General features: G+C 46.0%; 1 protein-coding gene across 1 annotated transcript in view; it reads right to left on the reverse strand.

Moving 5' to 3' along the window:
• LOC128848365 (butyrophilin subfamily 1 member A1-like) overlaps window positions 1–16,154 on the reverse strand; it is a 75,370-nt gene that overhangs the window by 16,067 nt on the left and 43,149 nt on the right. The window contains exons 4-6 of the mRNA XM_054048345.1: window positions 10,550–10,666; window positions 9,080–9,427; window positions 4,991–5,272 (exon numbers count right to left, since the gene is read on the reverse strand). Of these exons, the coding sequence (XP_053904320.1) occupies window positions 4,991–5,272; window positions 9,080–9,427; window positions 10,550–10,666 (747 nt within the window). The remainder of the gene's footprint in view (window positions 1–4,990; window positions 5,273–9,079; window positions 9,428–10,549; window positions 10,667–16,154) is intronic.

Raw genomic sequence — 16,154 nt, forward strand, 5'->3', positions numbered from 1 at the left:
ATAGAGGTTAAGTTGATAGGGATGTGTTTAGTGTTTTACAAAATACTTGTAGGATGCTGTGTGCATTGTTCTCACTCAGCTATACCCCATGGTATAACGTGATAACAAGCATTTGCATTGTAAACCTCTGTGACTATGTAACTCATCAAAAAGGGAAAAAGCCTTGTTGTGTAATGCAAATAAGGGTCTCTAACAAGATGTTAAATCCTGTTCATTACATGCAAATGAGCCATTGTGTGAGATCAGGGATCAAAGACTTCGTTAAGTGCATTCCTTCCCCACCCCATGAAGAAGGGACCTTCATGGGAAGTGTTGCTGTGAGCTTGGCTCCTGTGAGAAGAAGTATGGACACAAGGAAAAATTCTTCATCTCTGGACAGTTTGGATTCTAAGAGGGCAGAATAACTGAACAAAGAGGTGGTGGTGATCCCCTGAATTATTCTGGGTAGCCCTGAAAGAGTTTTTGGAAATTCACAGATTACTACATCTCCGCTACCTTTTGAAATTATAGACTGTGATTCACCTGTACTTACATTTTTACTTACTTTAACTTCTCAATAACTCTCATGCCTTTTTTCTAGCTGATAAACCTTTAGTAGGTTTACTATAGAATTGGCTGCCAGTGTAGTCTTTAGAGTGAGATCTGGGATTCAAATCGATCTGGGTGAGAGACCGGTCTCTTGGGACTGGGTGTAACTTGAATATTTTGTGATTTTTGGTGTAAGTGACCATTTATCTCATAGTCCAGTTGCCTTGGTGGCTAGATTGTCAGAGGGATTTGGGAGCTTAACCCTCTTTTGAAAATCCCAGCCTTTGTTAACTGTAAATTAGATAGGAACGTAACACTAAGGTGAAAATTCCATTGCACCCAGGAATGTCACAGTTAATGTTTTCCAGTCTAATCGTGTGCTCTGACACCACGAGCCTGTAACTCTGTGAATACAAATATTGTCACCTGCAAAGCCTAGGCACGAACGCGAAGCACAGGCCTGCTCTACACTAAAAAGTCAGGTCGACGCAGCTACGTCGCTCTGAGCTGTGACAAATCCATGCCCCCGAGCAACGTAGTTAAGCCAAGCAAACCCCCGGTGCTGGCCGCACTAAGTCGATGGTGGAATTCTTCTCTCAGCCCAGCTACTGCCTCTTCAGGAGGTGTGTTAACTGCAACAACAGGAGAACCCTTCCCATTGCTGTAATGAGTGTCTACACTGACGTGTGACAGCAGGGCAGCTGCACCTGTGCTGCTGCAGCGTTTCAGGTGTAGACAAGCCCCGAGTTTTGGCTGAACATTTGGCCTTTGACATCTTTCCTGGTAACCTATTCCCAGTGCTCTTTGTTGTTAAATGAGACCTCACTTGGATTCCCGTTCCCCTTATCTCACTTCCTGAAGTATCACTAAATTTAACAGCAAATAAATATCTGCCCTGTAGCCTCAGTGCCATGAAACCTTGATAAATCTCAGCAGCCAAGCAATGCTGGACTGGGTCAGTGAATCATAGAATATTAGGGTTGGAAGAGACCTCAGGAGGTCATCTAGTCCAACCCCCTGCTCAAAGCAGGGTCAACACCAACTAAATCATCCCAGCCAGGGCTTTGTCAATCCGGGCCTTAAAAACCTCTAAGGATGGCAATTCCACCACTTCCCTAGGTAACCCATCCCAGTGCTTCACCACCCTCCTAGCGAAATAATGTTTCCTAATATCCAACCTAGACCTCCCCCACTGTAACTTGAGACCATTGTTTCTTGTTCTATCATCTGCCACCACTGAGAACAGCCTAGCTCCATCCTCTTTGGAACCCCCCTTCAGGTAGTTGAAGGCTGCTATCAAATCCCCCCTCACTCTTCACTTCTGCAGACTAAACAAGCCCAGTTCCCCCTGCCTCTCTCCATAAGTCATGTGCCCCAGCCCCCTAAGCATTTTTGTTGCCCTCCGCTGGACTCTCTCCAATTTGTCCACATCCCTTCTGTAGTGGAAGAACCAAAACTGGACACAATACTCCAGGTATGGCCTCACCAGTGCCGAATAGAGGGGAATAATCACTTCCCTTGATCTGCTGGCAATGCTCCTACTAATACAGGCCAATATGCCGTTGGCCTTCTTGGCAATGAGGGCACACTGCTGACTCATATCCAGCTTCTCGTCCACTGTAATCCCCAGGTCCTTTTCTGCAGAACTGCTGCTTAGCCAGTCAGTCCCCAGCCCATAGTGGTGCATGGGATTCTTCCTTCTTAAGTGCAGGACTCTGCACTTGTCCTTGTTGAACCTCATCAGATTTCTTTTGGCCCAATCCTCCAATTTGTCTAGGTCACTCTGGACCTTATGCCTACCCTCCAGCATATCTACCTCTTCCTCCAGCTTAGTGTCATCTGCAAACTTGCTGAAGGTGCAATTCATCCCATCATTCAGATCATTAATAAAGATGATGAACAAAACTGGCCCCAGGGCCAACCCGCTTGATACCATCTGCCAACTGGACATTGAGCCGTTGATCACTACCCGTTGAGCCCAACACTCTAGCCAGCTTTCTATCCAATTTATAGTCCATTCATCCAATCCATAGTTTAACTTGCTGGCAAGAATACTGTGGGAGACCGTATCGAAAGCTTTGCTAAAGTCAAGATATATCACATCCACCACTTTCCCCATATCCACAGAGCCAGTTATCTCATCATAGAAGGCAATCAGGTTGGTCAGGCATGATTTGCCCTTGGTGAATCCATGTTGATTGTTTCTGATCACCTTCCTCTCCTCCAAGTGCTTCAAAATGGATTCCTTGAGGACCTGCTCCATGATTTTGTATCAGAGACCTCCATGAAATGGGAATCTCTGCAACAGACTTCATTGTGAGTCCCAAACTGTAGGCTCTATTTAATTAATCTCCAGGGAAACTTGCTTCCCAAGCTTTGCTTTTATCTCTCCTCCTCCTTCCACATTCTCTGCCCTCTTATACTTTCATTAGTTTAGATCCATTTTCCCTTTGTCAAATTAAAATTTAACTAAACTCCCAAGAAAATGTATATGTACAAAATCTTGTTGAGTGAGGAAAGTCCAAGTAATAACCTCCTTGGGTCCTTATTTCTGTGTTGTGAGCCTGGGCACCAGGAGGGGGTTCTTTATTATGTGATTATGAAACAATGGGCAAAACCAGAGCCTATTCAGCAAATACCAGAATGCAGCAATCTGAGATTCTCAGATGAATAGTGCCATAAACATGCAAAGTGTTGTTATTTTATTACAGTAATGGCTAACTATTAATTTAATTAACAAAAATAAAAACTTTCTTTAGTGACCATTAAGGTGGTGCCAAGGCACAACCCACCCAGCACAACCCTAACAGCCTAGAAATCAGAAGTGAAGGAAAAAACATTCCTTCATTCCTAGCAGCCTTCACATCCTCGACATGGCTGTCAATAACACACTCCGACTCCAGCACTCCATAAGGCTGCCACTTGCACCTCCCACTGAGACCAAACAGCTTTTTTAAAGGATGGTTTTTCATTGTGTGAATTAAATCAACTAGTTTAAAAAAATAAATAAATAAATTCTGTTATAAGCAACTGTAAACTTCTTGCAGCAGGAGCAGAAAGGTTTTAATCCAGACCCTATAGAGCTTCAACACCAACTTCTACTATTTGAGCTATGGCTAGCATCCTATTAAGGTAGTTACTAGAGACAGGCCTGACACACACTTTCCGTTGAGTTACACAACTATTTATTAGACTGCAGTAGAAAACTGGAGTTCAGGAATGCTGGTGTGTGTTTCTGGAGCTGGGAGGGCACTGTGGTGAGCTGGTCATCGATAGAATAACCAAACCACACACACAGGGACTGATGCAGAAGGAATCAAGCCATTGTTTTGTTCACAGCTCCAAGCCCCTTTCAGCCAGCACTCAGCCCAAAACTCTCTCGCTAGGCTTTTCTCAGGCCCACGCTCCCAGTGCTTGTTATGCTCCTTCCCTGTGTCTGCCTCTGTGCTGTGTAACTGCTGCTTCTCTCTCACACTCCCCCCCCCGCAAATAATACCCAGCCAAACCCCTCCACCCACATGTGCCTGACACAGGCCTTTATTTTGGGCAGTGGCATGTGCCTATATTTGGGGTGGAGGCTGCTAGTTTTTTCAGCTCTCTGGTTCCACAAAAGGGCTTACTGGCTTCTTACCCCTGTCTTAAATTAAGGGCAGTGGTTATGCCCAACTAGGGAGGCCGTTCATCCAGTATTAAACCGATTGGTGCTCTGTTTGAGACCTTTGTCCCCTGTCCTGCACTGGGTTTTGTCTGGTATCAGATGGGGCATGCTGCTCTGCCTCTTCTGGCACCTCTCACCCCAGTGCAGCATGACCTCACACACACAGTGTGTACAAGGTCACACTGGTGGGAGCAGGGTGGCGCACACTTAAAGATAGTGGTGCCCCATTCAGCGTGACCTCACATGCACCATCTCACCAGCAGGAACAGGATCACACCAATGGGGGTGGGGTCACACCATTCTCAGAAGTACTGGAATGGCTGGTATTCCGGGAACATGTGAGTGCCCATCTTATGTCCAACCCATAACAATATGGCTGGGTTTGGTTGTGTTTTTTTTTTTTTAAACCACTTTTACTACATTTCTTAAAAATAGAGGTTTAATAGTGCTGTCACAATAAAACTCTGCCAAAACTTTAAAAATGCTGCCACTCCACCAAAATATGACACTAGGGCCTGATCCTTCACTCCTTACTCATGTAAAAATTTCATTTAAGCCAGTGAGAGTTTGTCCTGCCTCCTGCCAGCATGCTGATGGGGCCCTTGGTGCTGCTGTTAGATTAGTGTAGTCTTCTGGATGTAATGCAAGAAAGAAACCCAGGTAAGAGTGTAAGAGAGGGTGTCTTGTGTTACCCAGAGAAAAGCTATAAACAGGGGGTCAGTAATAATCGCACAATACTATACACTCCCCACTAACATCTGTAATGTCTCGTCAGACCCCAGTGCAGTGTGGACAGGCACTGACCTGCTATGAAAACTGTTGATATTTTATCTTGGTTGACGAGTGGGTTCCTGACAGAACAGGACAAGTTCTGGTTGGAATCTTCTGTTATAACAATAGAAATCTGAGTTTGAAATAGGCCATTGTCCGCCTTGGATATTTTTTCAGAGGCAGATGATAGCAGCTGCCCATGGTGATCTCTCCACTGAGCCTCAGGTTCTGGGTGCCACCCGGCCGATTGACACACAACCCGGATTCCTCCGTCCTGGTGACCATCAACAGAGATGTGGGGGTCCGAGCCCATAGCTAGAGGAGAAAGGAATGAACCTGTGTTAATTCTACACTTTCAGCAAAGCAGACAGGAGCCTAACCTTCAGGAGAAGTAGCAAATTAACCCTTTTCTCTGTCCCCAGCACCCACCGTCAGAGCGAGCTATGTGGAAAACTCACTGCAGGTGTGTGTCATTGAGTGCTGGGCGGCCTAGTCCCTTCACTATGGCTCAGCTAGATACCAGAATCTCACTAGTGCACACACCCTCGAAAGCTGAACACTTAGCTTAGTGTGGACAGTGCATGTTAGAGGACAGGGCCTAGCCCAAAGCCCACTGAAGTCACTGAAAAAGGCCCTTGGTGATCTCTGGTCTGAAGCACCTAGCAGAGCAGTAATTAAGCATTTTAGCACCCAGGGTGAGCAAGCATATTTGAGCTTTTTTCATTTTTTTTCTGCACAGTGGCAACATGTAGGGGGGAGGCACATGGGGTCACATGCCCCAACAGATTTTATAGTTGCGTCTCCCCCAACCCAGACAGGATGGGTAGCCTGCTGAGAAAGTCCCCCCTGAACCCAAGCTGTGTGGGACTGGTCCAACCAAGCTCCGCCATGTGGGGCTGGCCCAACCGAGCCCTGCCATGCAGGGCTTTACTAGTCACCTCTGTTTCCACCCCATTTTTCCATCCCTGCAGCTTTGTGCCCTGGGCGACTGCCCCACTTGCTCTGCCCTGCTTATGGCCCTTGCACCTGGACTCCTAAAATTGCCTGTTCAATCCCATCACACTGGACTCAGCCCTTCACTAGAAGACAGATTAAGTTTTGGACAGTTTACTTTATTGGTATCTCAGCAATGAAATAGTCAACAATGATGATATTTTAAATGTCATCATTATGTTTCAGAGTCAATATCCCAATGAGATGATTGGGACATTCACATCTCTTCACCAATTATTTCAGGATGTTGCTGGTTTCAGGAAGACAAAAGTGCTTCAGTTACACTTGTTTCATGTTTGAAAAGTTTCAAAACTACAAAAATTTGCCATATAATTATGTGGAAATTCCACAGAGGCGAAACTATTCTAACTGTCTTTGATTATTGTTTCAACCAATTTATTCAGTTCTGAAGTAAATCCAAGGGTCACCTCTAGCACCATATTTACTGATAGTTAAAACACTGGCTGCCTTCCATTCCTCCAGTCGAGCAGTGATTTTGACGTTTGCATGATTTTATCTGCAGCTCAGCCACTGAACTCTTAAATTCATATAACTGTTCTGAAGGAACTCTTGGTGACGCCTTGCTATTTAACTCATTAGTTTGTTCCAGCTTTTCTTCTTTTGATACATCATTCTCTGACAATGCCTCATCTTTATTAGCTGAGAAGAGCAGATATCTCCTCTGTGCTGACGACTGGCACAAAGAAAACCTTTAGCTTCTCTGTAATGTCCTTATCCTCTTTGATTGCTCCCTTTCTTCTGTATTGGTACACCTTACCCACCAACTCTCTGGCAGACTACCAACCCCTGATAAACACTGAAACAATTTCTTGATATTTGTTTTTGGCTTTGGCTTTTATTCTCCCCCTCCTAATTTATATCTTATGCCTTACATTGCAGTTTCCTTCTATTGGTTTCATCTGGGCTGGGTTTCCTTTTTTATGGGAAAATTAATATTATAAAGACTAAGTCTGAGAGTAAATTCATTCTATTTTCATATATTTCTTCAGGTGACATGTCACTTTATTGCTTTATCTAAAAATGATTATTTCACAATTCAATTTGTCATTTATATTGAGTTTTGAGCTATCAGTAGATAAAGATACTGAGATAATCTGACAGCATCCTGAGATACTCTGACAATGTTCTTCCTGATCTTAGTTCCTGAGCAGAGCTGGGCAGGAAGCAGTTTTCCTGCCCTGTGAAAATTTTCAAGATATATACAAAATATTTCTCCTAGCAAACTGAGACAAAAAATCAAAATCTCCAAAACTTTCATGAATCAAAAATCCCCAAAAAATGTTGAGTCAAGTTAGTTGAAACATTTCATTTCAATTTTGACTACTTTTACTTATTTACTATAATTAGCTTACATTTTAAAACAAACAATTCATTTTAACTGGAAAACGGATGTTCTCATGTTATAAAGGTCAAAACAAAAACATTTTGACAATTTTGAAACTTTTTTTCAAAATTTTTGAGTAAAAAAATCAGTTGAAACCAACCCTTTCCTGTGGAAAGTTTCAGTTTCAACAAATCAGCAATTTTTGATGAAAGAAAAGCTTGGTCAAAAACTTCCCGACCAGCTCTATTCCAGAGGGGTACAGGACTATGAAAATAACAAGGCAATTCCAAAAGAAGTCGATCCTATTGTATGACTCGAAAAAAACCAGTTAATAGACATAGATCCAGATCCAGAGAGGATCTGAGTAACTGCAGTTTCAGTGGGAGTCATCAGTGATCAGCCCTTCTCGAGGTTTGGCTCATAATATGGAAGGGAAAAAAAAACCATGCTGGAAAGGTTTCAGATGACGTGTTCTATGTTTAAATAGGCAAATGACAGACACCTGATATAAGCAGAACCCAAGGAAAAAGAGTGAGGGGGTGTCACAGCTTTGTCAAGCACCCCCTCTTGGCCACTCACCAGACTGTTGTAAGGGGATCCAGCCATTGAATCCCATGTGTTTTAAACCTCTAGAGTCTGAGCAGAGTCCAGGCACAGTCAAGGCCTGAGGTCTCTCAGCCCACTCTTGAGGTGCAGATCCTCCATCTTACAACCCCTCAAGCAGTGAGTCCTCACGGTCCAACTGCCCAGCCCCTGCTGGGACCAGTGCTGTTCCCATTGGCAGCCCCCACAGCTTAAACACACCCTTGTTGTCCCAGAACTCCAGCTGTGTGGGTATTCTGGGTCCTCAGGTTATGTGGTAGGGTAACACACAGAGAGACTTTGCATAGGATTCTAACACCATTGCTCTTTTCTTGAAAACACATATCTATAGAAAAATAATAGATCTACATTCATTTCCCTCCCACAATTTCCTTACCACTCCAGAGTATTCTCTGGGCTGGGTCAGAATCCTCTGAAGGTGTCTAAGACTCTAAGGCACTTTTGCTGCAGCACATGGCTTGTCTTCTCAGCCAGGGATCCTCCCTCTCCAAGACAGTCTTCTCTGGCCTTGGCTGGTCTGTGTCCTTCCTCTCTCTTTCCCAAAGTTTCTTGTTCCTGTCCCACTGATTGTCTCCAGTTTCTATGTCCCATCACTAACACCTGGTTCCTTTGTTCTGCTTCTCGTAATTTTCAACTCATCAAACTCCAGTCCTCCTACAGACCAGCAGGACGAAGTGGCTTCTTCCCAGTTCCCAGTTCCAGCTACCATCCGTAGCATACTTATTGAGAGGTCAGAGTTAAAAAGTAGTTAAAGCTAACTACTCCCCATTGTAAATAGTCGGGTGTGTATGTGCTACGACTTGGTCAGTAATGGTAGATACACGTAGCCATAGAGACATTCTATGATACAGCAATTTTCATAAAAAGAACTTCATAATATCAAACAGAATTCATAAGTCCTCAAATCATCACAGTGGGTTTGTTTATTGCCAGAGAAATATTTGAACTCTATACTACTCTGTTTAAAATCAAATTTAGAAACTGCCCCTAGTACAGAGCACACAAGCAAAATTCTTCCATTTTTCCTCAGGAATTGACCCTGCAATGCAATAATTGGAAGCTAAAAGAGAATTCTGGATATTCATGTGTGAATGAGAGCGATCAAGAGGTAAATCACAATGAGTGATTACTCCATTTATTATACTGCTGGCAAATCAAAACAATTAAACACAATAACTAACCTGATACCATTAGTTCCAATATGGCTTCTTCATAAGAGATACTGTATTGAAAAAAGCATGTGTACTGCCCATGATCAGAGAGCTGGACCTGGCATAGTCTCAGGGAAACACTCCCATTAGTGATGCCATCTTTCAGCAGCTCTGTCCTCCCATGATATTCCAGCATCTGCTCTTCATACTTATCCTGTCCCTCCTGATACAGGTGGACAACTGAATGATATTGGAATCGGAACCATCGCACCTCCATGTTCTCAGCGCTCATCCTGGGGGAGAGATGGCAGGGCAGGACAGCCTCCCCACCTATGGAGGTGGTGATTGGATGGTCAGGTCCAGTCACTGTGAACTGTGCTGTGAAATGTACCAATAGAAAAAGGTGATTAAGTCAAAGAGAAACTGAATGGACATTAATTTAGGTGCAACAGTGTGGCAGGGCACAAAAGTGGGCAGGGTGCAAACAGAAAGAGTATGGATACAATGCAGCACGGGTGCTTACACTAGAGCAGCCCTCCTGTTCAATGAGCAATGGTTCAATTCTCTAACACAGCCAGAGGGTATGAGACTAGTACCCACAGAGGTGAAGAGGCAGTGCCTGAGGCAAAATGCACTGAGGAAATGCCACAGTTTATCATTAGTAAAGCATTTTAGTCACAATTTGTATGAAACCTTAATTGTGTGTGTTCATTATGCTACAGTCTTTAATTACTTGAAAATGTGGTATTTTTTCCATGGGAGCCCTGGCTTATTCAGTGCACAGGATGCATCGTGCTCACTGAATTAGCAGCTATTCAATGCTTCTTTTTATCCTAATCATTCAGTGAGGGCTCCAGGCCATATTTACTGCCACCTCCCAAATCCTGCACTAGATATAGAATTACATTATCTACTCAAGAGCTTTTCGGTGGTGCTCATCCCTAGCTGAGTGTGTCAACTAATACTAAGGACTTTAACTTCACAATATTCTTTTGAGGTAGGGAGGTTTCATTATCTCCATTTTCCAGATGGGAAACTGAGGCACAGAGACATTGAGGCCAAAACTGTCCACTAATTTGAGACACCTAGGGCCTGATTTGCATTCTTAGGGCATGTTACACGTCCACACCACACTCCCCTGGAATTCACTGGCAGTGGTGAGTGTTTTTCACTTTTGCAAATCAGGCCCCAAGCACTCCCAGGATACTCCTGTGCAGGGAGCAGTGCTGGGCTGTTAAACCAGCCACATGTCCCTCAGGGAAACACCACCCCCAAGAGGGGGAAATTCTTAACTGGGAGAACCTGGCAGCTTTCTGAAGTCATGGTACTAGAATGCAGACAAAAATCTGGAACCAAGAGACCAGTTTGTGACTTGCATGATCTTCCAGGGTGAACAGACATGGTGAAAAACATGACACTATAATGTGAGAGAACTGGTACTTTTAGAAGGAGAAGGTATATGAGCAGGCAGAAATCTCATGGATAAACAACAATTCCCACCTGATGCAAAATTGTGAATGTGCAGAGCAATGAAGAAAACGACATATCCAGGCAGAAAGGAGCTCACAGTGAAGCCATGAAAGAATGAGAAAATCGTCCTCTTCATTATAACTTGTTCTGAACAGGGAGAGAAACAAACGAAATCAAACCCATGTTAGCAAACTGCTGGGATTTCTCTACAAGTGCAGTGAATAAGCTGCAGGACACAGACTGTTGCAGTACGAAGGCCAGAAGCGTACAAACATGCCATGCCATATGAAAACAAGACTAAATGTATCATTAAACCTCTTACATTCTTGTATACATTGTTGCATGAAGCTGGCCAGATCTTTGATGTTACCCTGGTCCCTTTGTGCCTCGCCAGCAGTGCAGAGGGGCCGGAAAGCCAGTGCAGGCATCCAGCTGGGAATTCTGTCAGCGTAGGGGAATCCTCAGGTGGTGTAAAGCCACCAGCTCTAGGTCACCCCCTTGCAGCCCTTCCGTCTCCCCAGGGTTGAAGGGTTGTTGGGGTGTAGTGGGATGGAAAGGGTGTGGCTGGGGTGCTGCTGAACTCCACTGATCCCCAGCAGATGTGATGGCCCTTGGGGGTTGCTGCCTGCTGGGGCAAGATGGAGAAGACCTGAGGCTGCTTTCATAATGCCAGGATCTGAATTGGCTCCTGGCAGCCCCAGGTATTGGGGCAAGTGGAAAAATGGCAAAAAGCTACTTTTGTCCTTCCTTCCCCCACGTAGGTCCAGCACTAAGCAGCACTCAGAGCACAGTGCAGCCCTCAGACTGTCAGAATGAGTCACTGAATCCCTCACCTCTGCCTGAGCCCAGTTCTGGAACCGTATCACTGGGGCAGGTGGACAGGACCCAGCGTCCTGAGGGATGCCCTGACCGCCAGGCTAGACAGTCATTCTCACGTGCTCGGACTCTCTGCCCAGTGACTGTTTCAGTTTTTATACACAGTGCAAGGGTCTCAGCAGGAGAGATTGAGGGATCCCCACATTGGAATGTCCAATGGCCCTGTGGTTACAGCAATCTTGTGAGAGGTGGGAGACCTTCTTCAAATCCTTTCTCCCCCCCGGCAGAGGGGGGAATTGAGTGTAGGTGTCCCACATCCCCAGGGAGTGTTGTAAGGGAGGCAGCAGCATCTCCTCAGCCTCCAGTGCTTCTAGCAAGAAATGCCTTCAGCTCCACACTCCAGGAGATGGGTTCCAAGCTGTGGGTCACTAGCAGAGATAGGTGCCTCCCTGCAGCCCAGAGTTAGGTGACTAGCTCCCTGAGAAGGGCGTGGGCTTAGCCCCCCCCCCCCCGCCTTGGCATCTCTCATTGGCTAGCTAGTGTGCTGGTTTGCATGGATCCCATTTTTAGGTGCATCTCACTCCCAGTGTATTGTGGAGGCAGCCTGGGCACCCAACCCAGGTTTTGTGAACTCTAGTGATTTTCAAGGTGTCTAAAAGTTGAGCATTGCAACACTCAGCATTGCAACACCTAAGGCCCTTTGTAGATCCAGGCAGAGCCATCCCTTGGAGCAGTACCGGATGTACCATGGCGCCGGGCTCACGTGCCAAAGGGCCCCCCCGCTCTCTCCTGTGGGGGCAGAAGCTCAGTGCTGCCAGCTCCTGGGGCTCACTGCTGCAGCAGGGCAGGCTCCACCGGCAGCCAAGCTCCTCTCCCGCCTCTTCCCCCAGTATCCCACATTCCCACCCCTTCCCCTCTCCCTGCCGCCGAACAGCTGATCGCTCACGCGAGGGAGGGGGAGGAGCAGAGCCCCAGCACACTTGCTGTGGGGGGAGGAGGTGGAGAAGAGGCGGGGGTGGGGCCTTGGGGAAGGGGGTGGAGCACCCCCACGACCCCAGCCAACACCCCCAGCCCTGACTCCTGCAGCCCCCACACATACCCAGCCCCCCAACACCCCATGCCCTGACTCCTGCACCCCCCCCCACATCCCCATCCACACCCTGAGCACCAAACGGGAGCTCCTGCACACACACACCTGCCAAGTATCAGGGGGTAGCCGTGTTAGTCTGTATCTACAAAAACAACAAAGAGTCTGGTGGCACCTTAAAGACTAACAGATTTATTTGGGCATAAGCTTTCGTGAGTAAAAACCTCACTTCTTCGGATGCATAGAGTGAAAGCTACAGATGCAGGCATTATATACAGACACATGGAGAGCAGGGAGTTACTTCACAAGTGGCGAACCAGTGTTGACAAGGCCAATTCAATCAGGGTGGATGTAGTCCACTCCCAATAATAGATGAGGAGGTGTCAATTCCAGGAGAGGAAAAGCTGCTTCTGTAGTGAGCCAGCCACTCCCAATCCCTATTCAAGCCCAGATTAATGGTGTTGAATTTGCAAATGAATTTTAGTTCTGCTGTTTCTCTTTGAAGTCTGTTTCTGAAGTTTTTTTGTTCAATGACAGTGACTTTTAAATCTGTGATAGAATGACCAGGGAGATTGAAGTGTTCACTTACTGGCTTGTGTATGTTACCATTCCTGATGTCCGATTTGTGTCCATTTATTCTTTTGCGGAGGGACTGTCCGGTTTGGCCAATGTACATGGCAGAGGGGCATTGCTGGCACATGATGGCATATATGACATTAGTGGATGTGCAGGTGAATGAGCCCCTGATGGTGTGGCTGATGTGGTTGGGTCCTCTGATGCTGTTGCCAGAGTAGATATGGGGACAGAGTAGGCAACGAGGTTTGCTACAGGGATAGGTTCCTGGGTTGGTGTTTCTGTGGTGTGGTGTGTAGTTGCTGGTGAGTATTTGCTTCAGGTTGGGGGGTTGTCTGTAAGCAAGGACTGGCCTGCCTCCCAAGGTCTGTGAGAGTGAGGGATCATTTTCCAGGATAGGTTGTAGGTCGTGGATAATGCGCTGGAGAGGTTTTAGCTGGGGGCTGTATGTGATGGCCAGTGGTGTTCTGTTATTGTCCTTGTTGGGCCTGTCCTGTAGTAGGTGATTTCTGGGTACCCGTCTTGCTCTGTCAATCTGTTTCCTCACTTCCCCAGGTGGGTATTGTAGTTTTACGAATGCTTGATAAAGATCTTGTAGGTGTTTGTCTCTGTCTGAGGGGTTGGAGCAAATTCGGTTGTATCTTAGGGCTTGGCTGTAGACAATGGATCGTATGATGTGTCTTGGATGGAAGCTGGAGGCATGTAGGTACGTATAGCGGTCAGTAGGTTTCCGGTATAGGGTGGTGTTTATGTGACCATCACTTATTTGTACTGTAGTGTCCAGGAAGTGGATCTCTTGTGTGGACTGGTCCAGGCTGAGGTTGATGGTGGGGTGGAAATTGTTGAAGTCCAGGTGGAATTCTTCAAGGGCCTCCTTTCCGTGGGTCCATATGATGAAGATGTCATCAATGTAGCGCAAGTAGAGGAGGGGCACTAGGGGACGAGAGCTGAGGAAGCGTTGTTCTAAGTCAGCCATAAAAATGTTGGCATACTGTGGGGCCATGCGGGTACCCATAGCAGTACCACTGACTTGAAGGTATAAGTTGTCCCCAAATCTGAAGTGGTTGTGGGTGAGGACAAAGTCACAAAGCTCAGCCACCAGGCTTGCTGTGGCCTCATCAGGGATACTGTTCCTGACAGCTTGTAGTCCATCCTCATGTGGAATATTGGTATAAAGTGCTTCTACATCCATGGTGGCCAGGATGGTGTTTTCAGGAAGAACATCAATGCACTGTAGTTTCCTCAGGAAGTCGGTGGTGTCTCGAAGATAGCTGGGAGTGCTGGTAGCATAGGGTCTGAGGAGAGCGTCCAAATAGCCAGATAATCCTGCTGTCAGAGTACCAATGCCTGAGATGATGGGGCGTCCAGGGTTTCCGGGTTTATGGATCTTTGGTAGTAGATAGAATACCCCTGGTCGGGGTTCTGGGGGTGTGTCCATGTAGATTTGTTCCCGTACTGTAGCTGGGAGTTTCTTGAGCAGATGGTGTAGTTTCTTTTGGTATTCCTCAGTAGGATCAGAGGATAGTGGCCTGTAGAATGTGGTCTTGGAGAGTTGCCTGGCAGCCTCCTGTTCATAATCTGACCTGTTCATTATGACTACAGCACCTCCTTTGTCAGCCCCTTTGATGATAATGTCAGAGTTGTTTCTGAGGCTGTGGATGGCATTGCGTTCTATACGGCTGAGGTTATGGGACAAGTGATGTTGTTTGTCCACAATTTCAGCCTGTGCACGTCTGCGGAAACACTCTATGTAGAGGTCCAGTCTGTCATTTCGACCATCAGGAGGAGTCCACGCAGAGTTCCTCTTCTTGTAGTGTTGGTAGGAAGGTTCCTGTGGGTCAGTGCACTGTTCAGTGGTGCGTTGAAAATATTCCTTGAGTCGGAGACGACGAAAGTAGGCTTCCAAATCACCGCAGAACTGTATCATGTTCATGGGGATGGTGGGACAGAAAGAGAGTCCCCGAGATAGGACAGACTCTTCTGCTGGGCTAAGTGTGTGGTTGGAAAGATTGACAATGTTGTTAGATGAGTTGAGGGTACCATTGTTATAGCCCCCAGTGGCAGGTATTAGTTTAGATAGCTTACAGTCCTTTTTCCTCTGTAGAGAAGTGAAATGTGCATTGTAAATGGCTTGTCTCATTTTTGTAAAGTCCAGCCACGTTGAAGTTTGTGTAGAAGGCTGGTATTGTATGAGAGTCTCCAGTTCTGAGAGCTCATTCTTGATCTTCTCCTGTCTGCTGTATAGGATGCTGATCAGGTGGTTCCTCAGTTTCTTTGAGAGTGTGTGGCACAGTCTCTCACCATACTCAGTGTAGTATGTTGATTGCAATGGATTTTTTACCTTCAGTCCTTTTGGTATGATGTCCATCTGTTTGCATTTGGAGAGGAAGATGATGTCTGTCTGTATCTGTGCAAGTTTTTTGTTGAGGTTGATGGATTTCCACTCCATACGGCTAAATTTAGTGCCTTGCATGTTGTCAAGTATCAGGGGGTAGCCGTGTTAGTCTGTATCTACAAAAACAACAAAGAGTCTGGTGGCACCTTAAAGACTAACAGATTTATTTGGGCATAAGCTTTCGTGAGTAAAAACCTCACTTCTTCGGATGCATAGAGTGAAAGCTACAGATGCAGGCATTATATACAGACACATGGAGAGCAGGGAGTTACTTCACAAGTGGCGAACCAGTGTTGACAAGGCCAATTCAATCAGGGTGGATGTAGTCCACTCCCAATAATAGATGAGGAGGTGTCAATTCCAGGAGAGGAAAAGCTGCTTCTGTAGTGAGCCAGCCACTCCCAATCCCTATTCAAGCCCAGATTAATGGTGTTGAATTTGCAAATGAATTTTAGTTCTGCTGTTTCTCTTTGAAGTCTGTTTCTGAAGTTTTTTTGTTCAATGACAGTGACTTTTAAATCTGTGATAGAATGACCAGGGAGATTGAAGTGTTCACTTACTGGCTTGTGTATGTTACCATTCCTGATGTCCGATTTGTGTCCATTTATTCTTTTGCGGAGGGACTGTCCGGTTTGGCCAATGTACATGGCAGAGGGGCATTGCTGGCACATGATGGCATATATGACATTAGTGGATGTGCAGGTGAATGAGCCCCTGATGGTGTGGCTGATGTGGTTGGGTCCTCTGATGCTGTTGCCAGAGTA

Source organism: Malaclemys terrapin, chromosome 13, assembly GCF_027887155.1.
Source record: "Malaclemys terrapin pileata isolate rMalTer1 chromosome 13, rMalTer1.hap1, whole genome shotgun sequence".
Classification (NCBI taxonomy): domain Eukaryota; kingdom Metazoa; phylum Chordata; order Testudines; family Emydidae; genus Malaclemys; species Malaclemys terrapin.